Source organism: Podarcis filfolensis (genome assembly GCF_964270895.1).
Source record: "Podarcis filfolensis genome assembly, chromosome: 11".
Taxonomy (NCBI): Eukaryota; Metazoa; Chordata; class Lepidosauria; order Squamata; family Lacertidae; genus Podarcis; species Podarcis filfolensis.
This window is the reverse complement of record NC_139613.1, coordinates 62,086,280-62,112,373: the sequence shown is the minus strand read 5'-3', so window position 1 is coordinate 62,112,373 and position 26,094 is coordinate 62,086,280. Positions and strand designations below refer to the sequence as shown.

The following is a 26,094-nucleotide window of genomic DNA, read 5'->3' as shown; positions in this document are numbered from 1 at the left end:
CTCTAGTGCTTCCTTAAGGACCTGCTGCTAATCCTATCATAAAATTTGAGAGGTAGACCTGTTCTTGCTTGCAGACAAGCACTAAGCTGAAATGACTCTGCAGCCGCAGGAGTGATCCGTGGATCAGGTCTACCTCCCAAGTTTTATGAAGAGAATTGCAAGTACCTGTGTGTATTTTCACCGTGTTATTTGATTTACTTTTCTTTTGTTTATACCTGCCCTTCCTTGTCTGCTCTTTACATAATGCAAACAGAATCAATAGAAAGAAAATTAGAGGCCAGGGATGCAATGAGTCAAAAAGTGTCAGTTAATCCACTTGCGGAGTCTTGCAGAAGATTAACCCAGAGGGTTTTGCGGTTCTTGTGGGTAAATTATGGCTACTTTAAAACATGTGCAATTGTTACATATACATTCTTATTGTTTAATAACGATTTATTGCTAATCACTTTGAGATGAGTGATTCATAAGTGGAGTAAAATAAAAATGCTATGCAAAAATAATCCGTTATTTATTAAGGGTCGTCTAGTCCAACCCCCTGCAATGCAGAAATAATTACTTGACTTGTAACACAGTGGGCATGACACTTCCGTGTAATTTACTTACATGATTGTGACTGTAGGTGCACAGCCCCAAAATAAATGAATGAATGGGGGAGTGGCACCTGCTGAGGAAAGAGCCTTCCTTCCTGAGCTCTGGGGAGGCGCATGATGTGTACAAAAAATGGAATGTGTACAAAAAATGGAATGTGTACAGGATGTGTACAAAAAATGGAAAAGGGGAGAAACCACCAAAGAGGAATTCAAACAAATAGCCAGCACGTGTAGACACAAAGTCAGAAAAGCTAAAGCACAGAATGAACTCAGGCTTGCTAGAGAGGTTAAAAGCAACAAAAAAGGCTTTTAGGGGTATGTTCGTAGCAAAAGGAAGAACAAAGAAACAGTGGGGTCACTCAGAGGAGAAGATGGTGAAATGCAAACAGGGGACACAGAAAGGGCTGAACTCCTCAATGCCTTCTTTGCCTCAGTCTTCTCCGATAAAGAAAACAATGCCCGACCTGAAGAATTTGGAGCAAATGATTCAGCAGAGGAAACGCAGCCCAGAATAACTAAGGAGATAGTACAAGAATACTTGGCTAGTCTAGATGTATTCAAGTCTCCAGGGCCAGATGAACTGCATCCAAGAGTATTAAAAGAACTGGCAGATGTGATTTCAGAACCACTGGCAGTCATCTTTGAGAATTCCTGGAGAACAGGCGAAGTCCCGGCAGACTGGAGGAGGGCAAATGTTGTCCCTATTTTCAAAAAGGGGAAAAGAGAGGACCCAAATAATTACCGCCCAGTCAGTCTGACATCAATACCAGGGAAGATTCTAAAGCAGATCATTAAGCAAACAGTCTGTGAGCACCTAGAAAGGAATGCTGTGATCACCAATAGTCAGCATGGATTTCTGAAAAATAAGTCATGTCAGACGAACCTGATCTCATTTTTTGACAGAATTACAAGCCTGGTAGATGAAGGGAACGCAGTGGATGTAGCCTACCTTGATTTCAGCAAGGCATTTGACAAGGTGCCCCATGATATTCTTGTAAAGAAGCTGGTAAAATGCGGTCTTGACTATGCTACCACTCAGTGGATTTGTAACTGGCTGACTGACCGAACCCAAAGGGTGCTCATCAATGGTTCCTCTTCATCCTGGAGAAGAGTGACTAGTGGGGTGCCACAGGGTTCTGTCTTGGGCCCAGTCTTATTCAACATCTTTATCAACGACTTGGATGATGGACTCAAGGGCATCCTGATCAAATTTGCAGATGACACCAAACTGAGAGAGGTGGCCAACACCCCAGAGGACAGGATCACACTTCAAAACGACCTTGACAGATTAGAGAACTGGGCCAAAACAAACAAGATGAATTTTAACAGGGAGAAATGTAAAGTATTGCACTTGGGCAAAAAAATTGAGAGGCACAAATACAAGATGGGTGACACCTGGCTTGAGAGCAGTACATGTGAAAAGGATCTAGGAGTCTTGGTTGACCACAAACTTGACATGAGCCAACAGTGTGACGCGGCAGCTAAAAAAGCCAATGCAATTCTGGGCTGCATCAATAGGACTATAGCATCTAGATCAAGGGAAGTAATAGTGCCACTGTATTCTGCTCTGGTCAGACCTCACCTGGAGTACTGTGTCCAGTTCTGGGCACCACAGTTCAAGAAGGACACTGACAAACTGGAACGTGTCCAGAGGAGGGCAACCAAAATGGTCAAAGGCCTGGAAACGATGCCTTATGAGGAACGGCTAAGGGAGCTGGGCATGTTTAGCCTGGAGAAGAGGAGGTTGAGGGGTGATATGATAGCCATGTTCAAATATATAAAAGGATGTCACATAGAGGAGGGAGAAAGGTTGTTTTCTGCTGCTCCAGAGAAGCGGACACGGAGCAATGGATCCAAACTACAAGAAAGAAGATTCCACCTAAACATTAGGAAGAACTTCCTGACAGTAAGAGCTGTTCGACAGTGGAATTTGCTGCCAAGGAGTGTGGTGGAGTCTCCTTCTTTGGAGGTCTTTAAGCAGAGGCTTGACAACCATATGTCAGGAGTGCTCTGATGGTGTTTCCTGCTTGGCAGGGGGTTGGACTTGATGGCCCTTGTGGTCTCTTCCAACTCTATGATTCTATTCTATGATTCTATGAAGGCCCTGGGCCCTCGGGTGTCCCTGCAGAGGCCGGTAAGGAAGGTGCTGCATGGGGAAAGGTTCCAGGGGCTCCTGGCTTTACATGATTTGGGGTGGACTCCCAGAACCAAACCCTCACATAAGTGGTTGGGCCCACTGTATATCGTAGGGGCTGAACTTTGAGCTTCTACAAATTTCTGTACTTGTGTGGCAATTGTGTGTCATAAGTGGTTTGTTACAGCAAAAGATTTTGGTTCTCTAGGCAGGACAGTTAAAGCTGACATAAGAACTAGATAGTTGTAGCTTAAATCTGGGTGTCATTTTGCAGTGGATAGATAGATTTTAAATATAAAAAGTTCACATTTTAATTGTAAGACTTTCTAGGTACCATTTGATTTGTGTGGCGTTGTTCCTGTTAGGAAGTCTTGCTGTCTATAGTGTGAACTGTACCCATGGAATGAAACAAATCTTACTACAAACAATATCTAATTGTTTAATTGAAATAGTCAGTTGACTTCACACTAGGCAGTTCTCCCTTAAATTTGTAGTGTTGATATCTTCAGTGGTGCTTTATGGTAGAAGCAGCTATTGCAGAGTCCTGCAGGAGTATAAATCTTCTACTACCAGTTTTAACAAGTTTGAATTGAGAGCTTTGCTAGTGACAGTTTTCATTAGATATTAAATACATGTGGGAATTGTATGCTGTGCTCTTTATGTTGCTGTTTTATAACTTGTTTCTGACAAAGCTATAACTAGTGTTTCTAGATCATGTTTGCAGATACCAGGACAGTGAATAATGGAAGTATTTTTACTGTTTGTAGTTTCATGAGAATACTGACGCAAAAGCAAGTCACCTTGTGATTTTTTAAAAATACTGGATTTTATTAAGAATAAGAAAGTTGTTTTGGTACACTTGAACAAAATGAATGCATCTGCTAAATATTGAATAGAGTTTCCTATTTTTTCAGATCCCCTTCCTTCTCTACCTCCCAACACCATTTCTAAAACTAAAATTTTATTTCTTCCTTTCCTCTTTAAATGGCAGGCATGTCCCATGCCATCTTTGGCCATTTTCTTAGCTTTACAAAAATTAGGCATTCAGGCCCATCAGCACCAATCCTAGCAGGCAAAACTTGCCCAACTGGTTTGACCCACTTTAGCAATCTTTCTTTACAACCAGGTTTACAGGATTGTAGGGGGAGGATCTTTGAGAGATAATGCACAGCACCCTCCCCATCTCATTGCAGTATGTTGAACCTTGGCAGAAAAAAACCTTATCTGGAAAAGCCTTGTTGCCTTGCTGATTATGCGGTGTCCTCTTGCTGTAGCCAGGGAATTAAGAACTTGAAAATGTTCCAAGTGTGTATCACTTGTTTATCATTAAGCTAAACATAGCTTGTCAGTTCATATAAATTGTTTTCAGTAATGAGGGCAGGTGCGGTGTAAAACCTTGCTGTTCTCACCTTTTGTAAGACAGAAACTAGATGGTCCCTCTGAGCATTGCTGTTTGAAAATAATCAGCACAGCTAATCTTTTGCTCAAGCAAGCCCTGAAAATATTATTCTTTTACAAAAAAAATTTGTTTTCAGAAACTGCTTGATCTTGCATCAAAAGTATGTGTTGAATGAGATTTGTTCTCAAGTAAGTGCATGCAGAATTGCAGCTTAAATAGAGTTACTTAGTGTTACATAGGGACGCGGGTGGCGCTGTGGTCTAAACCACAGAGCCTAGGGTTTGCCGATCAGAAGGTCGGCGGTTTGAATCCCCGCGACAGGTACCCCGTTGTTCGGTCCCAGCTCCTGCCAACCAAGCAGTTCAAAAGCACATCAAAGTGCAAGTAGAAAAATAGGTACTGCTCCGGCAGGAAGGTAAATGGTGTTTCCGTGCGCTGCTCTGGTTCACCAGAAGCGGCTTAGTTATGCTGGCCACATGACCCAGAAGCTGTCTGCGGACAAACGCCAGCTCCCTCAGCCTATAGAGCGAGATGAGTGCGCAACCCCAGAGTAATCTTTGCTGCCAAGGAGTGTGGTGGAGTCTCCTTCTTTGGAGGTCTTTAAGCAGAGGCTTGACAACCATATGTCAGGAGTGCTCTGATGGTGTTTCCTGCTTGGCAGGGGGTTGGACTTGATGGCCCTTGTGGTCTCTTCCAACTCTATGATTCTATGATTCTATGATTCTATAATCTGGGACTGGACCTAATGGTCAGGAGTACCTTTACCTTTAATGTTACATTGGTCAACTTGTGGAAGATTAATAATGACAGAGAATGTCTTATGTGACAACTGCCTAAATGCTTTATACCATGTAGAAATTAAAATTCTTCCCCAGTTTCAATCATATTTGTTAGAAATAGTGAAACAAGCAAAAGATGATTACCATTTATCAGCAAATTAGGTATACTGTACAGTGAAATGTATGTACATGGGTTATTAGTTAATTTATCTAAGTATCTGGCATGTTTTTAAATGAGCACAAATAAATGCAAAATAGCATGAGGCACAAGTTACCTATAAATAGACTTCAAAGGTATCATTATTTCAACAGTTTTTCTCAAAGATTACTTTAGCACTAGCTGTAAAGTATCTTAGCACATGCTTCTGAAAGTAGGTTGTCAGTGAACAGATATTAGAAATGATTGTCCCTTATTAGACTAAACTCTTTATTGAATTATTTGTTATATGTTCCATTTTACAATTATGAAGATGGTGGCTTAGTTTGCATGTAACACTAAACCATGGTTTATTTGAATGATGGTTTATATGATTGATTGTATGAAACCCTGCCCAACAGCTCAACTATGGTTTGTTTACTGCCAACGAACCACAGTCTGAAGACATGTTTGTGGTTTACGAACCTTGATCTTTGACCTGGTTTTAACAGTGACTTGGCACCCTTCCTTAACGTGTTGTCTTCAGCCAGCTGTTGAGCATATGAACACCCTTTAGTAGTTTTTAAAAACCACCCAACTGAATGTTCTCCGTGACTTTGGGAAGACAAACTGCTCTTCATCCTATGGTGAAAGCTTTAACGAAATCTCCAGGTGCTTACTTGGTTCTCTACTGCATTTGTAGAGCGTGAGCCAGAATGGTTCAGAATCAGAATGGTTCCTGTGGGCATATTCAGATGCAGATAGGAACCATTCTGATTGCAGCCACTGCTTGCACTCACCGCTCAGCATATTCATGAGGAAGCGGTACCATTAATGCATTTCACCATTTGTGAAAAACAAACAGAAGAAATGATATCTGAGCTGCTTCATGCTGTGCTAAGTTGTACCTGATTAAATAAGGGTGAATTTTTCCATTACTAGTCTAGGCAAATTCAGAAGGATCTTACCTGGATTAATAGCATACTTCCATTTTCAGGAGCAGAAGGCTAAATATCCAAAGCTGGTGTTAGCAGATGTTGGAGGTACCACAACTGCTGGAGGATTTGCTTACTGTGTTTAATCTAAGTTACCTATCCTGCAGGATGCAAGCATGCATCCACACTACATGTTTGCATTTGTGATTTTGTAATTACCCTCACACTGAAAGAAGAGTGGGGGAGAAGGGCAGGTTTTGGTTCACTTTTTTAAGATAAGCCAGTATCCCATTTGCCCCTTAGTTTCTCCCACGGTGTGCAGATAAATAGCTGAATGGACTTGATTCCTCCATAAAAAGGGGACATACAGTGAAAATATTGCTTAAGGATTCCTACTCAGCTCATGTTTCTGGGTATGAACTTCATTAATTTTGGTCCTGCTTTTACAGCCTTGACTAAGTATATTTAATTGGAAATATGTAATGCATTCAGTGACACTCATTTTCTAGTAAGACTGCTTAAGATAGAAGGTTTGCTCTCGTGCAAGATATTATAGACCACCTTAACATGTTCAAACGATAAGCATGAATAAACAGGTTTGTTCTGGTACTATTGGAGTTTCAGAGATAACTTTAGGGAGAACCCATTGTAATTCTCAGATTTACACTTTACTACTATATTTTTGTCAAGAGTCTCAAATAACATTTTCAATGAATTTTGTTGAATTCCCAGAACAGAATAGAGTTGCTTGTTCCCAAGTTTAGCTGCTTAAAAGCTACAATCAGATTTTCAGGTTGCACTGTGCCAGTCGCCTACACTAACTAAAACCCCTGTTACAAGTCAAGAACATAACTAAGCCCTTAAAATGCAGCCATGGAGTGGCAAAGATGTAGTCTCTTCTGTTTCCATGTGCTTGACAAACAGGCTAGCCTCCTGCTCTTGAAGAGTAGAATTAGGCTAGCTGTGTGGGCAGGTCTTTCTGTGACTGCAAGCAACATGCAGGGATGGAAGGTATGCTCAGCTCTTTCTGTGCTCCATTGGGTCACTTTGCGACATCATTTGAAGCAAAATTGCATGATAGCTAAAACAGCAGAGTTTTATTCTTCTGCCACAGTTTAAAAGTACTGTGTGTTCTTTGTAGTATTCTGAAACATTACGTAGATTTACTTCTGCATCTTGTGCTTTTTAGTATCTTCATAGTTAACAAAATACAATGGGTGATAGTGATGTCCTGCTTGTGCAGAGAAAATCCACCTGTGCAACTGCCCCTTCAACGCCCCCTGCACCCCAGTCCTACTGAGCAGATTTTTTGGGGGGGGGGACTGGGGGGAAAGGAGAGAAAGTAAAAGCTCTATTGCTCAGGTGGAGGCTGCCTTGTGTGAGCAGACACTCAGTCAGGCTATACTGAATCTCGCGCATAAAGACAAACCTCCTCGTGCTGTTAGATTCTAACGAAAATCTTAAGCCATGGGAACATTTTTGCTTTTATATGTGTTGTTGTTGTTGTCCCTTTCACTTTTTCTTCTTTTTTCCTGTATCACTTTTTTTCTTTTAACTGAAATCACTTTAATAAAATGCAATTTAAAAAAAAGCCATGGCAACGTCTGGATGGCAGTGCTGTTTCCCCTTTCATTGTCTTTGATTTGCTAGTACTTTCTTCTGGACGGGCCTCACACTGTGATTGTTTATAGACAAGAGATGTTCTGGTGATTAGTCTATTTCTTTTAAACCCATGGCTAGAGAGGGTCCTGTCTAATTAGTCTTCCTCCCACACCCTTCTACAATCACAAATCTTATTATGCCTGGCTCTTTGTAGCAAAAGAACATTCCAAAGTTGGCTGCATCTTTGAAAACACTCAAACAGCTGTACTGATCATACCCATTGTGAAGCAGACATAACAGAAATACAAACATATTTTATTCTATTAGTCAAAAGGAACTTGGCCAGAGACAGGTCAGAATTGTAGGTGACACAATAGAGGCATTGTGGACCCCCCCATCTTATCCCACTGTAGTCAATGAACATGCACACTGTGAGAAACCATAGCTATACAGAATAACTGCAAGGAGCATTCCACTTATGGAACAGGATTTCATACTTCCACTGTTCTTTCTCCCCGCCCCCCGCAAGCAAAAAGAGCTGAGGGGGTGTCTCTGAAATGCTGTTCCAGTGGCAGGAGCGGGTTGGGGGTTGCAGCTGGAGGTAAGCAGTTGTTTGGATCCTGCCAATTCTTCTATCTCCAGCTCTTGAATGATGAGCTAAAACTGAAAGGTTATACAAAGATTAACTATTGCTTCTTTTTTGAGGCTGGTAAGGGTGGGACTTATGTTTCTTAAAATCCCCTTAAGTGCTCAGAACGTCCTGTTCGTAACAAAGGATCAGGTCTTATTCAATTTAATGTTTTCTTCTTAATTTAGATTTATGGCGAATGCACAGCAGTTCTTAGCTTATGACTGTACCTTTGTATTTATTTATTTTTTAATTTCATGAACACAAATTCATGTATGTGAAGAAAAAAAAGCAATATTTGTATTCAATGTTTACATTTTGCATAATCTTGTAGAGCTGTATACGTACAGAATTGGTTCAATATGTATTATTCCTTTCAGTATGTTTTATTTCCATTGGGAGAGGCAACATCCTTTTCAGAGGCTTCTGTATTCAGACAAGTTCTTACTTGGATATAAGAAACACCATTCATTTATCCAAAATAAATTGGCCACAGTGTTCTCTGGAAACTGATTGCTTATCGATCCTTTCTGAGAGGTATCAGTCCTCTGCAGATACATATATATTTGTTTCTGAAAATAAATTGATTTTACCTTGTGTAATCAAAATCTAAAAAGTTTATTTTAATCTGTTTATGGTAATTGTGGTTGCTAGAAGCAAATTTCCAGGGCTGCACAGGCACACAATTTTTATGCAGCAAGGTTGAAGGCACAAAATATTCTTTCCCAGACACTCCCATGTTTATATTACATTTTCCCTAGCCCAGTACAGATCAAGCTTACCAAGGAGAAATATTTTCTACCATGGGTTTGCTTAGTTACCTTTTTAAACAATAGTTTGGTGTGACGTTTCTGTCATGTATATGTGCTAAAGAGTGAGGAATATATGGAGTAGTGAAGCTTTCCCCACATTAATCAATTGTTAAATTTGTCTGCTCACACATAGATTACTGGGAATGTGATCTCTAATAATTGGGGATCATGTAGTGAGCATAAATATATTGCAAATCCAACTCAGAGTGATGGCATTGTTTCCACTGTCGCTCTGAATTGGCTTTGTCACTGTCATATTTTGTTCTATGTTGATGATACAAAACTGGTTCAGAGGAAAGACAAGAAAATTGCCCTTGCTTGGAATGGGAACATAGCCAGCATTGGGTTATATAGTCTTAACAACGTAGGCACTTGCCAGCATTATGTCAGGCAGGCCATTCTTGGTTCTGCACTACTCTCTGATGACCGCTTCGGATACAAATTAAACAAACAAACAAAGTCAGAGGTGGCTTGCACCTTCCATTGCTACTTCTGGTTATGGATCACTGAAAATAATGCTATTTTTCCTTCAGAGCTATTTTTTTTAATATGCAGATACCTAGCTGAATTAATTGACTAATGAAAACCATATAATTGATATTTCTTTTACTAGGTGACAGCCCTAAAACCCAGCAAAGCCATCATTTTCAAGTTACTTTCTTTTATGTACTTATTTAGCAACTGAAATACATGAAGAAGGATATAAAACTTAACAAGGTGCTGAAAATGTTGTGGATCTTTTGTATATAAATTTCTTCTAGTTAGCAAATGTGCTTACAGTATTTGTAGTGATGTTTGCAGCTGTCCTTATAAAAAAAAACAAAGCACAAATATCTTTTGTCCTTCCCTGTTTCATTAACTTAGATTCTGACCATATAAATCATAGTATATGATACTCTTGTGATGGGACAGACCTTTCCTTCTCCTTGTGGTTGCAATGCCTGTACCCAACCCAGCCTTTTAAACAAACAGCTTGATCTACAGAAATAAGCAGGTGTGAGTTTTCATAACATGGAGCTAATATAATCATCTGCTAATTTTTGCAGGTCAGGCTACTGTCAGCTTGCTCTTTGCCTCATTTCATTTTAAGGAGGGGGATGTTTTAACCCCCACAAAACATGGTAAGTGGTGCATTTGCAGAAAAAGCTCACAGCTCAGTTAAGTGACCTTTACTCCCAGTGTGTGCATAGGATTGCAGCCTCCATTACTGTGTTGTTTCCAGAAGCCTGGATGCTGTGGGTTCTGGATATGACAGGACTGGTGTTACAGAGGAGAGGATAATTAATTTTCCATTTGATGTGGATTGGCTGCTCCTTTGGGACAGGGCATTTTGTTTTGTCTTACCTTTGTTTTGTAGCAAATGATCACTTTTGTCATGTGCTTCGAAGTTCTGTTTGCTTTTTAGTCAGGCTGCTTCTTCATCTTTCCAGAGCTACAAAAGGGCCGCTGGAGTTCTCAGGCGGCTCTGAGGCTGCCAGCTGGCCATTCCTGCCCTCAGCCATTCTTCTGAATTTCAACATGTATCTGACCTTTCAGAACTCAGTTTGTGTTAGTGATTCTGAACTTGAAGCCTGGGGATACTCAGTTTTATCTTGCTATCCTTTACACTTGTCTGTGTAGCTTTGAGAATCATCTAGAGAGATTCAGTATGTGAGCTTTAAAAGATATTTGATATTTTTAGCACATTTGCCCATCATAGAAATTGAGACTAGCAGACCATTTCCTGGGGGGGAAATGATTTAGCTGTACTATGATTTTGAGTTTGTTAATAATAAGCTATAGTTTCCATGACTTTAGTATCATTAAAATTCACTTTAAATAATTCACATTTCTGCTATGCAGTTATTGCTATTACATAGACCAGATAATGCTATAAGGAAATACTTAAGGGTTTTCTTATTGAACACTGCTATTAAAGCTGTAGCAAGCTCTTCAGGGTACACAGTTGTGCTTGAGAAAATGTGATTTGCAGATTTTATGCTGCAGAGGCATTTTACTGGTTGTAATCAGTATTACGTTTGTCATAATTATAACTGGCATTCCTTTGCAGTTGATAGTGTTCTCTGTTTTTCAGGTCCTCATGAGCTGGAGTATGCAAAACCGTGTTTGTTCGTTTTGAGATTTGAGGAAATATGAGTTTCACCCCTCATGTGGTGTAGATTTATAAAGGCTAAGTGGGCCCTTACTACTTGCATGTGTGAAACCAGGAACTGTGCTCTTTCTGGTTTATTAGTAGCCTATTATACCAGAGGGGATCTGACTGCAGATGGGTGCAGCATCTGAGCAATCAAAACTATTCCTGTAACTCCTGGAATGAATAGAATGCATCCAAAACTTCATGCTGGGACAGTCTTTTCTAGTAGCGCCCTGTTTTTTTGGAGAGAGCCTAACAGGAAAGAGTTTCAATTTAGACCTCTATTAGATGTCTGCCATGTTTACTGAACATGATACTCTTATTCTGGGCCTCCATGTTTGGGGGGGAAACACATTTTCCCCGGCATTTCTTTAATCTCAGCTAGATAGGTGGTTAGGAGGCAGAGATCAAAAACTGTGACACTCCAGGAGTTTCCCTTTTGTTAGACTCAAAGGAGGGCTGCACCAAAGTGGCAAGAATTGGTGGGTGTGCATTTTAGTTGCAGAATCTCTTCTGTAACTGTGCAGGAATGTGACACACTCACTGGGCAGCAGAAATATTTAAAGAAACTGAGTTAGTAAAAAATGCCTACCAAGCAAATGTTGAACTTGAGGAGGACTGGCAGTCTTCCAGCCCTGTCGGAGAACATACTGATACTTTCCCAAGAATAACAGCATAGTGGGATGCCTAAACTAATTTGCATAAGAACACTTCTGCATCCGGATCCTGCTAAAACTTTGTCCAGGTCTACAGAAGAGATGGAAAGTTTCAGACACGCAAGTAGGGGTGGCTGAATCTATCCATTTCTCTTTCTCTCTATTTCTCACTTTACCTGTTACTTTTCATTTTAAGTTCAGTTGTCCACATTTCCATATTAGTTTGTGAATTTATTTTCTCATGAAAATTCATCAGCATTTCAGTTCAAATTTCTCCTAGCATACACAATTTCCCTTAATATAATGCATCATGGTATGTTATTTTGACTTGTATATGCATTTGTATGCATGCATTTTCGTACACATTACTTGGCTAGAGAACTGCATTGCAAATTTCGAAAAGTGTGAATTTTGAAAGATGGCTGTGTTTTTTCAGTATTGTTTTGGAAAGTGTGAATTAGAGAACTTCATATTTAAATGCAAACTGAGCCAAATTTCTATCCCATCTCAACATTCAAGACAGTTCAATTAACAGAACCGTGTTCTTATATGGTTGAGCTTCTTGCATGGTCAGTTGTTCTTCAAGTCAGGAGTTCACCATATTTCTCCCTAACCTTGGCAATTTTGCAGGGCAATGTTCATATGGATAAAAATGTTGTTGAATAAAATTTCCAGATACATTGAGCACAACCTAGCCTCTCCTTCACATTGAGCATGAATGTTTTGCTATTATTGGAGGAAAATTTTGAAGCTGCTGATTGTATCTCAGGATAGTGGTGGATTAGTGTGGTTTTTTTTGTGAGTGTTTTGGTGGGTTTTATAAACAAGACACGGGTGGCACTGTGGGTTAAACCACAGAGCCTAGGACTTGCCGATCAGAAGGTTGGCGGTTTGAATCCCTGCGATGGGGTGAGCTCCCGTTGTTCGGTCCCTGCTCCTGCCAACCTAGCAGTTCAAAAGCATGTCAAAGTACAAGTAGATAAATAGGTACCGCTCCGGCGGGAAGGTAAACGGTGTTTCTGTGCGCTGCTCTGGTTTGCCAGAAGCGGCTTAGTCATGCTGGCCACGTGACCTGGAAGCTGTACACCGGCAGAAGAAGAAGAAGAAGAGGAGGGGTGAGGAAGAGGGGAAGGGGAAATGGTGAGTGGGGTTGGGTGGTTATGCTTCTATTCTACTTTGGGGGGAGGGTGTTGTGTCGGCATCACTTGAATGGGTTCTCTAACTATTCACCTGTTGTATTTCCTTGGTGGTGAGAGAGGTTGGGGGTGGCCTAGGGTGTGGTTGGTTGTCTTTGGTTGGTTGTAGTGAGATTTGTTTTTGTGAGTGTGCATTTTTGAATCAGGCTAGCCAGATTGATTCATATGCTGTCGGCGGATTCTTGTTGTTGTCTTGTTGGACTGTGTATGTGATAAAGGGGAACCATACCAGGGTGAAGGCGTCTTCTTCTATTTGTCAGTTTCAGTTTATTGGTTAGTTTTTCTAATAAGGCTGTTTCCCGTACTATTTGATACCTTTGGTCCATGCTTCCTCCTGACAAGTCTCTCCAGTGTCTGGCTATGATGTTTCTGGCTGCTGAGAGTAGGTGGGTTATGAGCTCTTTGTGGTGTGAGTGGGCATTATTATCTTGGAAGATGTTTAGTAGGGCCAGTTCTGGGGTGACTTCTAATACTTGCTTAATTATTTTGCATATTTCTTGTATGATTGTTGTCCAAAAGAGTTGGATTTTAGGACATTCCCACCACATGTGGAGGTATGTGCCTGTGGAGGTGCATCCTCTCCAGCATTTTGGTGAGGTTCCTAGACATATTAGCATTATTTTCTGTGGTGTTAGGTACCACCTGTGAGTTTCAGAGTGAGTTCTTTTCTCTGATATGGATTTAAAGGGAGGTTTGGACCACATTCTGCTCTACTAGGTGGGGTTAATCTCATAGCCTACGTCGTCCTCCCATTGTTTTTTTATTACATTGAGGGGATTTGTGGGATTTTGGAGCGGTATTTTGTATATGGTGGATACCATCCCTTTGCTGTGTCCCTTTGTTGTTAGGAGGAGGTTTTCAAAGGTTGTCAAGGGCCTAGTTGCTGCTGATTTTACTACTGGGTCGTTTAAGAGGGCATGTAATTGGTGGTGTGTTACCCAGGGCATTTGGGTGTCCCCTAGTTTGTCTTGTATTTCTTGTGTTGATATGGGTTTCTTATTTTTGTAGAAGTCTGCTAGGCGGTATAAGCCTTTGGCTTGCCAGGTTTTTATCTGGAGATTTTGAGCTGCGTGTTGGAATAAAGGGTGGTGTGCCAGGGGGATTAGTGGGGATGGGGTTGGGGACAGTTTGCCTACTTCTTCTTTCCATGCTTTGAGCATGGTCTTTGTGAACATTGTGTTATACTTTTACACATCTTCTTCACCCCTCCCACCAAAACACCTCAGTGTAACAGTTGCCCAATAGACTGGAAAGCTTACTACAATTTTGTAACATTTTGGTTGGTCCTAATAAAAGTACTTCCAATTATGGAGTCTTTCTTTCAGACCAAAAGAACTACCTTCATTTTATTTGCTACTTGTTCAGCAGCCTCCTACTTAAACATAATAAATTCAGTTATTTGCATGAATTTGAATCATTCATGGGAAGCAGAAGTAAAAGGATTGCCCCCTAGGGAAGAGTTCTAACCCTGTTTATAATTAGGTCCATTCAGATTGGTTGCCCCTTTCCCAGTCATCTCCTTTCTCCTTTCTTCAAGACAGGCACAGTATTTTATTTTGTGCATTTACCACTTTCTGAGAATGTTTTATAATTAGGAGGTCATTGAGACTTTGACATTGTATTTAGGACAAAGGCTGTATTTGAGCATAGAAATGAGGAACTTGTGATTGGCTCACTGCAACTAGCTGTGCACATGTAAGGTATAATATAATTTATATGGTTAATTGGGCAGCATATAAACTCTGTAAATGAATAAATAAGTAACTATGTTTTGCTTTAACAGGGTCTTGGAAAAGCTGACAGCATCCATGAATGGGCTGGTTGTCTCCCTAAAGTCCAGATTATTTGCAACATAGCTAGGAAAGGTAGGTTCCTTGTAATAACAGTATTAATCTAACAGAGTTTATAAGACTGTTTCTTCTGGTGTAGGTTTCTTCTGGTGTATATTCAGGCGTAGGCTGGAGAAAGCAAAAGAGAGACTTGTGGTGCTACGGTCCAAGGACAGTTTTGAAGTACCCTGCTGCTTTATTTTTGTAGTAATTCAGCTCAACATTGGTCTTTCGGGTGTAAAAAATGTTGAATCAAAACTCTAAAATCAGAAGCATATATTTCCTGGTAACTTCTATAGTAAGAAGATTGTTAAGAGGAACCCTTCTGCATCAGGCAAAAGACCCATCTAGTCCAGAAACCTGTTCTCACAGTGGCCAACCAAATGTCGATGGGAAGCCCAGAAGCAGGACCTGAGTGCAAGAGCACTCCGCCCCCCAACACACACACTTGTGAGTCTCAGCAGCTGGTATTCAGAGGAGGCTGCCGTCTGTGGTGAAGTTCTTCTACCACACCCTCTATTTACATTGAGGACTAAAACTAAAGCTATGACCATAAAAGACAAGCATTACTGATCCAGTTTGACTGTCACATGAACCCAAGGTAGGCCTCTGTGAGGGGGTCTGTCCACCTTGCAGCATATTACATCAGGTGAATGAAACTTCAAGCTACAGCTGCAACTTGGAATTCCTTTTTGAACTTGACTGTGCCAAGGAAAGGTGGGCAGTTTAATCTCAAACTGTCTGGTGGTCTTTATTAGGCCCAAGCATTGGAGGTTCCCCACCACTGCATTAAACCATTGTTTAAAACAAACGAACACTGTTATATGCTGTTCAAAAGTCCCTATGGCGTTCCTTTCCTGCTGCTGCTGCTGCTGCTGTGCTGCAGATGAAGCAAGCCATTGTCATGTCATCCAAATCTGGCCTCATGGTTTGTTTCTCTCCAAAGAACCCATGAAGGATAACCACTGATTGTTCTTGGCTTACTGCTAGTGGTTTGCTTAGAGTAAAATAAACTACGAGTTCAAGTGGCACTATGAGTTTGGATGGCATGACAAGCCAGGCTGTGGCTTGCTTCATCTGCAGCAGGGCAGCAAGCTGGAGAGGAGCTCCATAGGAACTGTTGAAAAGCAGGCACATTAATTCATAGTTCATTTTAAAATACGGTTTAATTAGATGTGTGAACCAGGACCCAGCTAATGAGTGGTCTGTCAGTCTAAGGCACCTTTTATTATTATATTTTAGGTGCCGCAATGTCCTTTGTGTTCTTTTCTGCTTTTAATGGCATTTGATCTGGCTTTTAGGCTGTATACTCCCTCTCTTTTTCTGACATTTGACTGACTTCTACTCCAGTGTTGATCTGGTGCTGTTCTTATTTTATGTTTACTGCTTTATTATTTGACTATTATATACAACTTGTATTCAAATCCTTAGATAATTTTTTAAAAACTTTTCAGATGCAGTCTATATCTGAAAATGGAGATCCTCCTTCCGGAAAACAAAATGAAACAAAACAAAACGAGGAGAAAACGTACAAAAAGGTTTTTGTTGCATGTAACTTTTTCGGAAATATTGTACACTGGTACAGAACACTAATGTTGACACTTCTAATCCCCCCCCCAATGAACTACACCAAAGCAGAAGATTTATTTCAAGAGTGGGGCAGTCTCAAAGATCTTTTAGGGCTAGTTCACATGTTGTCATCTTAATATGGAGTTAAATTTACAGAAGCTTCCCTCCCAGTCGTGGCTAGCAGCCACATTTATTAATTTAGGCAGACCCTTTCTATACCACTTAAAATATAAAAATATCTCTTAAGTGATGCAAACTAAAGCAACAAATGTTACAAAAATACACAGTAAAAATGTTAATTCAAATTACTATTAAATATATACTGATACCTGTTCCTTCCACTTCTGACACACCTCCCCACTCAAAACCTCTCTGACTCCAGACTCTCACCCAGGACTCCATCAAGCTATGGCAGCTGTCAGCAAGGGCCCAAACTAACTCACAGATCACCCCTCAAAATCTCACAACAAACAGGGTCCTGGAACCTACTGACAATCACCCTAGTCTCTCCTTCTAGTCTTGCTTTTATGCTAGACACCAATGAAGTTGATACAGGTTGCCCACAGCTATGTCCCATTCAGCACTCAGCCAGCTGCACTGCACACATCTCATTCCTGGATGCAGCAGCCACACAAGCTGGGGAGAAGCCGCAACCTCACCTTGGCCTTCCTACCCTTCCCCATCAAGGAGGAAGCTTGTTGCCCACTCGCCTTCCTTTTTCTTGTTAGAGAAGATCACGGAAACCGCATCCCCGATCCTTTCCTTGTCCTCTCTGATGGCTGCTGTTGCTTGTTGTTACTTATCCAAAGTGCAGGTAGTAGCAGCCAATGAGAAGGCTTAGTAATCTTGGATTACTTGATTTATTTTTTTTAAAAAATGCACTGATAGACTGCAAATGCACCTTTGGAGAAGCAACTTACATAAAGTTGTTATTTTGCATCCAGCCTGAGAGCCCCTCAGTTTAGCACACTGTCCTGTAGAAATAAACAAAACTAATATTTACTCTCTGGAATGTTTAATGTGGCAGAGATGAGAACTTTTAAAGCTGGAAATTAAACTTGGCCCATTCTCTTAATGACTTTTAAATTTTGCAGTTTAACATAAACAGAAGACTCTGAACTTGCATTTAGAAATAGCCTAAATTTTAAGGAATTGGAAAATCTCTCAAATTGCTCTGAAAAGTCCAGGAGAGACAAAATGTGGTTTCCAGAGCCCTTTATGGCTGCTAACGACCCAGTGATGGCCAATCATGAAATCAGCCACAACAGACTCCACCATCAGGATGTTGTGACTCAGTAAGCAGCTTACATATGGAAGATCCAGCGACAAAATTTGGATGAAGGGTTTCCTGTGCTTTTCCTATCTGCATCTTGGTGGGTCCATGGGAATGGATACATCAAAAGATTCTCAATTAATTTTAGCTGAGCTACTCCGTATTCAGACTTGCTTCCATATTGATGGTGCAGTGATGCTTATGGGAGGTGACAGAGAGAACCAAGAGAAGCCCATAAAATCCATGGAACAAGCAGAATTTGCTGCCAGAATACAAAATTTTTTGGTTCTTCATTCTGCACTATCTCTTAATAATAATTGTACCATTTGCAGAGATTTTGTTCTATTTTGAGAGTATGTTGAACAAGGGGAAAAGTCACATGGAAAGTTTTAGTTTCTGGTTTGACATCTAGTCATAGCTGTCAACCTTCCCTTTTTTGTGTGGGAAATTCCCTTATTCCAGTGCCATTTCCCGCTGCTTCCCACTGCTATCCCAGATTGTTAGATATCCTGTAGACTGTCCCCGGGATAATAATAATAATAATAATAATAATAATAATAATAATAATAATAATTTATTATTTGTATCCCGCCCATCTGGCTGAGTTTCCCCAGCCACTCTGGGCGGCTTCCAACAAAGATGAAAGATACACTAAAATGTCACATATTAAAAACTTCCCTGAGCCTTCAGATGTCTTCTGAATGTCAGGTAGATGTTTATCACTTTGACACCTGATGGGAGGGCGTTCCACAGGGCGGGCGCCACTACCGAGAAGGCCTTCTGCCTGGTTCCCTGTAACTTGGCCTCTCGCAGTGAGGGAACCGCCAGAAGGCCCTCGGAGCTGGATCTCAGTGTCCGGGCAGAACGATGGGGGAGGAGACGCTCCTTCAGATGTACTGGACCGAGGCCGTTTAGGGCTTTAAAGGTCAGCACCAACACTTTGAATTGTGCTCGGAAACGTACTGGGAGCCAATGTAGGTCTTTCAAGACCGGTGTTATATGGTCTCGGCGGCCGCTCCCAGTCACCAGTCTAGCTGCCGCATTCTGGATTAGTTGTAGTTTCCGGGTCACCTTCAAAGGTAGCCCCACGTAGAGCGCATTGCAGTAGTCCAAGCGGGAGATAACCAGAGCATGTACCACTCTGGCGAGACAGTCTGCAGGCAGATAGAGTCTCAGCCTACATACCAGATGGAGCTGGTAAACAGCTGCCCTGGATACAGATTTGACCTGTGCCTCCATGGACAGCTGTGAGTCCAAAATGACTCCCAGGCTGCGCACCTGGTCCTTCAGGGGCACAGTTACCCCATTCGGGACCAGGGAATCCTCCACACCTGCCTGCCTCCTGTCCCCCAGAAACAGTACTTCTGTCTTGTCAGGATTCAACCTCAATCTGTTAGCCGCCATCCATCCTCCAACCGCTTCCAGACACTCACACAGGACCTTCACCGCCTTCACTGGTTCTGATTTAAAAGAGAGGTAGAGCTGGGTATCATCCGCATACTGATGAACACCCAGCCGCAACCTCCTGATGATCTCTCCCAGTGGCTGCATGCAAATGTTGAAAAGCATGGGGGAAAGGACAGAACCCTGAGGCACCCCACAAGTGAGAGCCCAGGGGTCTGAACACTCATCCCCCCCCACCACTTTCTGAACACGGCCCAGGAGGAAGGAGCGGAACCACTGTATGACAGTGCCCCCAGCTCCCAGCCCCTCAAGACGGTCCAGAAGGATGTTATGGTCGATGGTATCAAACGCAGCTGAGAGATCCAGCAGAACTAGGAAACAGCTCTCACCTTTGTCCCTAGCCCGCCGGAGATCATCAACCAGTGTGACCAAGGCAGTTTCAGTCCCATGATGAGGCCTGAATCCCGACTGGAAGGGATCCAAATGGTCCGCTTCTTCCAGGCGTGCCTGGAGTTGTTCACCAACCACTCGCTCAATCACCTTGCCCAAGAATGGGAGATTTGAGACTGGGCGATAATTGGCCATCATGGCCGCATCTAAAGATGGTTTTTTAAGAAGCGGTTTAATAACCGCCTCTTTCAGCAGGTCTGGGAAGGCTCCCTCACGGAGGGAAGCATTCACCACCCCACAAAGCCCATCGCCCAGTCCTTCCCGGCTAACTTTTATAAGCCAGGATGGGCAAGGATCCAGGAGACAGGTGGTTGGCTTCACTCGTCCAAGCAGCCTGTCCACATCCTCGGAGGTAACAGATTGGAATTGATCCCACACAACTTGACTAGACAGGACTCTAGCACTCTCCCGCCCTGGCCCTGCTCCCACGGTGGAGTCTACTTCTTCCCGAATCTGAGCGATTTTATCTGCAAAAAACTTTGCAAAAACATTGCAGGAGATCATGTGGCCCGTACTGGGCCCCAATGTCGCAGGTGGTTCCGCTAAATTGTGAACCACCTGAAAAAGTCTCCTGCTGCTGTTTTCTGCAGATGCAATAGAGGCGGCGAAGAAAGTCTTCTTTGCCGTCGCTATCGCCACTTGGTAGGCTCGACGTTGAGCTCTATCCTGTGTCCGGTCAGATTCGGAATGAGTTATCCACCAGAGGTGCTCTAGCCGTCTCAACGATTGTTTCATTGCCCTCAGATCCGTGGAAAACCACGGGGCTCTCCGGGCTCCATGCAATCGGAGAGGGCGCTTCGGAGCCAAACAGTCAATAGCCCTGGTTAACTCCACATTCCAGCGGGCCACCAGGGAATCGGCTGAAAGGCCATCAACATGGGATAAAGCATCCCCTACCACTCTCTGGAAACCATTTGGATCCATTAAGTGGCGGGGGCGGACCATCCGAATCGGTCCCACCTCCCTGCAGAGGGGATGGGTCGCAGAGAAGTCCAGTTGCACCAGGAAGTGATCTGACCATGGCACTTCTTTCGTTTCGCTTTTACTTAGTGTCAGATCACCAACATCCATAGAGGTAAACACCAGGTCCAAGGCATGTCCGCGGCTATGGGTTGGGCCAGACTTATTCAGGGACAGCCCCATGGAGGCCATGCTTTCCACGAAGTCCCGAGCGGCCCCTTGTAAGGTCGTGTCGGCATGGATGTTAAAATCCCCAAGGACAACCAAGCTAGGTGTCTCCAGGAGAACATCCGCCACAACCTGAAGCAGCTCGGGCAGGGAATCCTTGGTGCAGCGGGGAGGTCGGTACACCAAAAGGAATCCTGCCCCTATTGCCCAACTTCCAGAACATGCACTCGGAAAACTGGGTCTTCCCAATAGGACGCCTGTTGCAAACTAATGACTTCCTAAAAATCACTGCAACCCCCCCTCCCCGCCCACATGACCTGGGTTGCTGTGCGTAAGAGAAACCTGGTGGACAAGCAGCGGCAAGGACAGGCCCATCTGCTTCATCCAACCAAGTCTCTGTCACACATGCCAGGTCAAGTCCTCCATCCATGATCAAGTCATGGATGGCAGTGGTCTTATGAATCATTGACCTGGCATTGCACAGCAACACTTTCAGGTCATGTGGGTATCCCTTGCTGATTCTAGTATCCATCCGGTCAGGACCAGACCTGGAGGCAGGGATAGTCCTCAGACAACGACTAAACCTGCCTCCTCTGTAATGACATGGTCTGGTCTTAGCGTAACTCCTCCTCCTACCCGTGATCACTGAGATCGGTTGTCCCAGTGCATCCCCCCCTGTGGAACATGCCCCAGCCATTTTGTTGGCTGGGACCTACTCCCCAGCAGCCCTGACCCCTCCCCTTAAGAACAAAATAACACCTTTAAAAAAAAAACAATACAAACAAAAAACAATAAAAATTACAAAAACATAAAATCAAACAAATTCCCAGGCCCAATAAACATCCATCCCACCCCCACCCACCCCACATACAAAAAATTCAAAAGAAAAATTTTAAAACATTTTAAAAGCACTCTGCACCCCTCCAGCAGTAACAGCAACTGTCCTAGTGAGGCCCGTCAGGCCCTGCCCTGGGCCAGGTGGTGAGTGGCAGGAAGGAGCAGGGCCCCCAGACACTCACACAGGAGAGTCCTCCCCCGGGACAGGTGAGGCTGCTAATCCCTTATTTTCGAGGCTGCTGATCCCTTATTTTCAAATCTGAAAGTTGGCAGCTATGCATCTAATTGTCCATAAGATAAAATGTAAACATGCAAATATGCCCGAGACTTAGTGGTATTTTCCATGTGCTGTTCTGGCAATGGTAATTTTAATAACCGCAGTTCTCTTTTGGTAAGTCATGCAGTTCACTTATTTGGACAAGTAATAAAATCAGACACTCTGAAAGATTACCTGTATAAACAGAAATATCTGTTCTTAGAAATGAATCACAAGATGTTTTTGTGTAATTACATGCAATGGTTTACCTTCCAGAAACTTATTTATGTAACTGGCTAACATTGATTTGAGGGAGGTTTCTTATTAGGCTCAAGGTAGTGTCGTTAAACATTATCTTTAATGGTAATACTTATGCTACTTACATAGAAGTGTTCACATGGACCCTAGTAGGACCTCAGTAGGGCTACATCTGAATGGGACTCGGGTGGTGCTGGGGTCTAAACCACCAAGCATCTTGGGCTAGCCAGTCGTAAGATGGTGGTTTGAATTTGCGCGGCGGGGTGAGCTCCCATTGCTCTGTCCCATTTCCTGCCAACCTAGCCGTTTGAAAGCACACCAGTGCAAGTAGATAAACAGGTACTGCTATGGCAAGAAGGTAAACCGTGTTTCCGTGCGTTCTGGCTTCCGTCAGAAGCGGTTTAGTCACGCGGGCCATGACCCGGAAAAGCTGTCTGTGGACAAACATCGGCTTCCTTGGCTGGAAAGTGGAGATGAGTGCCGCACCCATCCTAAATATCTTTGGAGAAGGTTAAGAAAAGCTTGGCCTAGCGCTCAACATCCAAAAAACCAAAGTGCTGCACCAACAAGCACAAAACAATCCCTCCGCAGCGCCACAAATCCAACTCAATGGTGTAACGTTGGGAGATGTTGATCACTTCTCCTACTTGGGCAGTTCTCTTTCCAAAAGGGCTAACATTGATGCCAAAATCTAGCATCGTCTGAGCTCTGTGAGTGCAGCTTTCTCCCGATTGAAGTGCAGAGTGTTTGAGGACCAGGACATTTTCAGGGAAACCAAAATGCTTGTTTACAAAGCTATTGTACTGTATGCTTGTGAAATGTGGACCACTACAATTTTTTACAATTTATTTATTTACGGCTATTAGCCCATAAAATATGTACAAACATAAAAACACAGGGACATAAAAACAGATATATCCGACAACAGGAGGTGAACACCACGATGCAAGGGTGGGTCACTGAGCAGAGCCAAGTGACAGCTTGGGGCCAGGAGAGCTCCAAGGGACAGATCACAGAAAAGGAAAACTGAAGACGAACTCCGACATGCACTCTCATCATAACAGTTCGATTAGTTTTGATGTTGTTGTTGGTTTTTGGTGGTTTTTGAGTGTGAGATAACCGCATTTAGAAATCTCGCCACCTGCAGAGTTACAGAAGGATCTGTATCCTGCAAAAGCAGTGCGGCGTGTGACTCAACAGGCCTGCCAACCAAGCGCAGTAAAGCAGGACCCAGGAATTTAGCCCTGGCTACGCTATGTAGGGGACAGTTGAACATTATATGTGAAAGAGATTCAACAGTTTCCCCGTCACACACACATAGCGGAGACACCAAACCCTTAGAAAATCTGTGGTTCAGCAGGTTCGATGGAAAGACATTGAACCTTGCACGAATAAATGCACGTCGGTGTGGTACTGATGAAAGAGATGACATATATGATGGAAGGCCAAGTGGTGGGGTTATTCCGTGATACCTGGGGGAGCAGACACCCCCACCCCTGGCGAGGTTGTGTTGATTTTCAATGTCCGCTAATCTTTGCTCAATAAGGCTTTTGGCTGAGTGTAAGTTCATCTTTAAGGAGTCCGCTGGGGAAATTCCGATGCTCAGAAGTTTGGCATGGATTTTCCCTACCCACGGATTGACAAAGACGTCCCGCCAGAGGCACTGAAAAAGGTAATGGTCGGGAAGCCTATGCCAGCTGGACAGCCAATAGCCAAAGACTCGCTTCCAGATGACAGTCTCCAATGATGCAATCCTTAACTCCAGACGTATGGCTGCGTTGCTCACACACATGGGGAGTTTCAGAAGGCGACGGAGAAACTGATTCTGCAATGTCCCCAGTGATGTTAAATTGGACCCTGGGGCCCAGAGCGGGGCAGCATAACAAAGGGTGGAAACCACTTTTGCGTGGTATACCTTCAATGCAGAAGGGATGTGAGAGGCTCCGTCGGCCGCAAGAAATTGGAGTAGAGTATAAAGTATTGTTTTCCCTTTGTTTAGTAAATACTGTATCTGTGGCTTCCAGCTTAGATTGTAATGAAAAAAGACTCCCAGGTATTTAAATTTGAAAACCTGTTCTAATTGGACTCCATCTAACTTCCAGCTGTAAGTTTTCCGAGACCTGGTAAAGACCAGGACTTTAGATTTCCCATGATTAATTGTCAGATGGTTAAGTTTGCAATAAGCCGCAAAAATCTTTAGAGCTCTGCATAAACCAACTCTAGAGTAGGAAAGGATCGCTGCATCGTCGGCATATAGGAGCAAAGGGCAGCGAAAATCAGCTAGGCGGGGGGCATGAATGTTGGCTTGAGACTCGTTCAGAAAGAGCTTCATATCGCTGATAAACAGGTTGAAGAGGAGTGGGGCCAAAATGCAGCCTTGGCGCACACCTCTATTTATTGGGACCTCGTTGGATAGGTTTCCCGCCGGTGTGAGTCTCACTCTAGCCGACGACCCATGGTGTAATTGGGTTATAAGCCATAACAGCCTTCTATCTATGCCCCATCTCTCTAATTTCTTCCATAGGCAATTTCTTGGGATACTGTCGAAGGCAGCCTTTAGGTCTATAAAAGCGACACATAGGCGCCCCCGACTCGGGGCAGAATATTTTCTGGCAAGATGATACATGATTACCATATGGTCAGAGGTCGAATATTTGTTCCTAAAGCCCGCTTGCTCATGGCCAATCAAATTTGAGTCGTTTGCCCAATGGGACAGCTTGGACAGCAAAAATTTTGCATAGATTTTCCCGATGATAGACAAAAGGCTGATGTTCCGATAGTTCTCCGGGTCAGCAGGGGGACCCTTTTTATGGACTGGCACGATCACGGCCTCCTTCCATGACCTAGGGATAAGCCCTGTAGAATTAATTGCAATTAATTATAAACGCCATTTCCAGCTCCTCAAAAGATTACATCAATGGTGTCTCCGAAAGTTTTTACACATCACTTGGGAAGGCAGGTAAACTAATGCCAGTGTACTGGATGAAGCAAAGATCACCAGTGTTGAAGCAATGATTCTTCAACATCAACTTCATTGGACTAGTCATGTGCGGATGCTGATTATCATCTTCCAAAGCAACTACTCTATTCCAAACTTTAAAATGGAAAGCGTACTGCTGGTGGTCAACAAAAGAGGTTCAAAGACTCTCAAGGCCAATCTAAAAAAATGTATAAACCAATCTAAAAAAATGTATAAACACAGACAACTGGGAAACACTGGCCTGTGAGCGCTCCGATTGGAGAACAGTCTTTACCAAAGGTGAACCCTCACCATGATCAACTCCCACCTGGAAACCTATGTCCCCACTTTGGAAGGATGTGTGTGGATCCAGAATTGGCCTCCATAGTCACTTACGGACTCACTGTTAAAAAAGTGTTTATGGGAAGACAATCTTACTCAGCTGCGAGTGATCGCCAAAGAAGAAAAACAGGACTTAACCGTCCAGTGGTCCTTTACCTTTGTCTTTTACCTTATATCTGAATGGCATCTAAAGTACTTTTTAAAGATGCTCCAGACACTAATCTCTAAACCTGTTTATAGGCAAATTACTTGCCCCCCTTCCATTCCATATAAAACCTCTTAAAAAGGAAAAGACTTCCTTAAAATCCAACATCACTTAGATTTGATAATCCAGCTTCAAAGCCTCTCCCTACAGTGACCCTTTCTCCACATCAGCTGGTTATTTGCTGAGGAACTGCTGCTTTCAAAGGAGATTCAGGGACATGTTCTTGAGGGTATGATCTCAAAACAACAGACAACAGTGGCCAGTCTCAATATTAGTGTACAAACCAGGGGGCACAGGGAATTATTCTATTTTGTGAAAGTAATAATTTTGTTGTGACTCCTGTTAGTTGTCTTATAATCTGGTTAGAAACTAAGAAGAGCCCTTCTGTATCACAGCAAAAGGCACACCTGGTCTGGCATTCTGTTTGCACAGTGGGCAGCCACAAGCAGGACATGAGCGCAATGCCACTCTCCTTGCATGTGCTCACAAGCAATGAGTATTCAGAGGCATCTCTGATTCCATAGGCAATATGTAGCCGCCCTGACTAGTACCCATTGACAGCACTGATATACAGTGCTTTTCT

General features: G+C 42.9%; 1 protein-coding gene across 4 annotated transcripts in view; it reads left to right on the top strand.

Annotated features, from left to right (window-relative positions):
* The window catches only part of PIP5K1B (phosphatidylinositol-4-phosphate 5-kinase type 1 beta), a gene marked incomplete at its 3' end in the record, with an annotated part of 92,932 nt that overhangs the window by 7,854 nt on the left and 58,984 nt on the right, over nucleotides 1-26,094 (top strand). For 3 of the 4 annotated variants that reach the window (XM_083576910.1, XM_083576913.1, XM_083576909.1), the window contains exons 2-3: nucleotides 14,785-14,866; nucleotides 16,285-16,368. In XM_083576910.1, the coding sequence (XP_083433036.1) occupies nucleotides 16,285-16,368 (84 nt within the window). In that variant the 5' untranslated portion in view covers nucleotides 14,785-14,866. The remainder of the gene's footprint in view (nucleotides 1-14,784; nucleotides 14,867-16,284; nucleotides 16,369-26,094) is intronic. The other variant, XM_083576911.1, reaches the window with a different exon arrangement.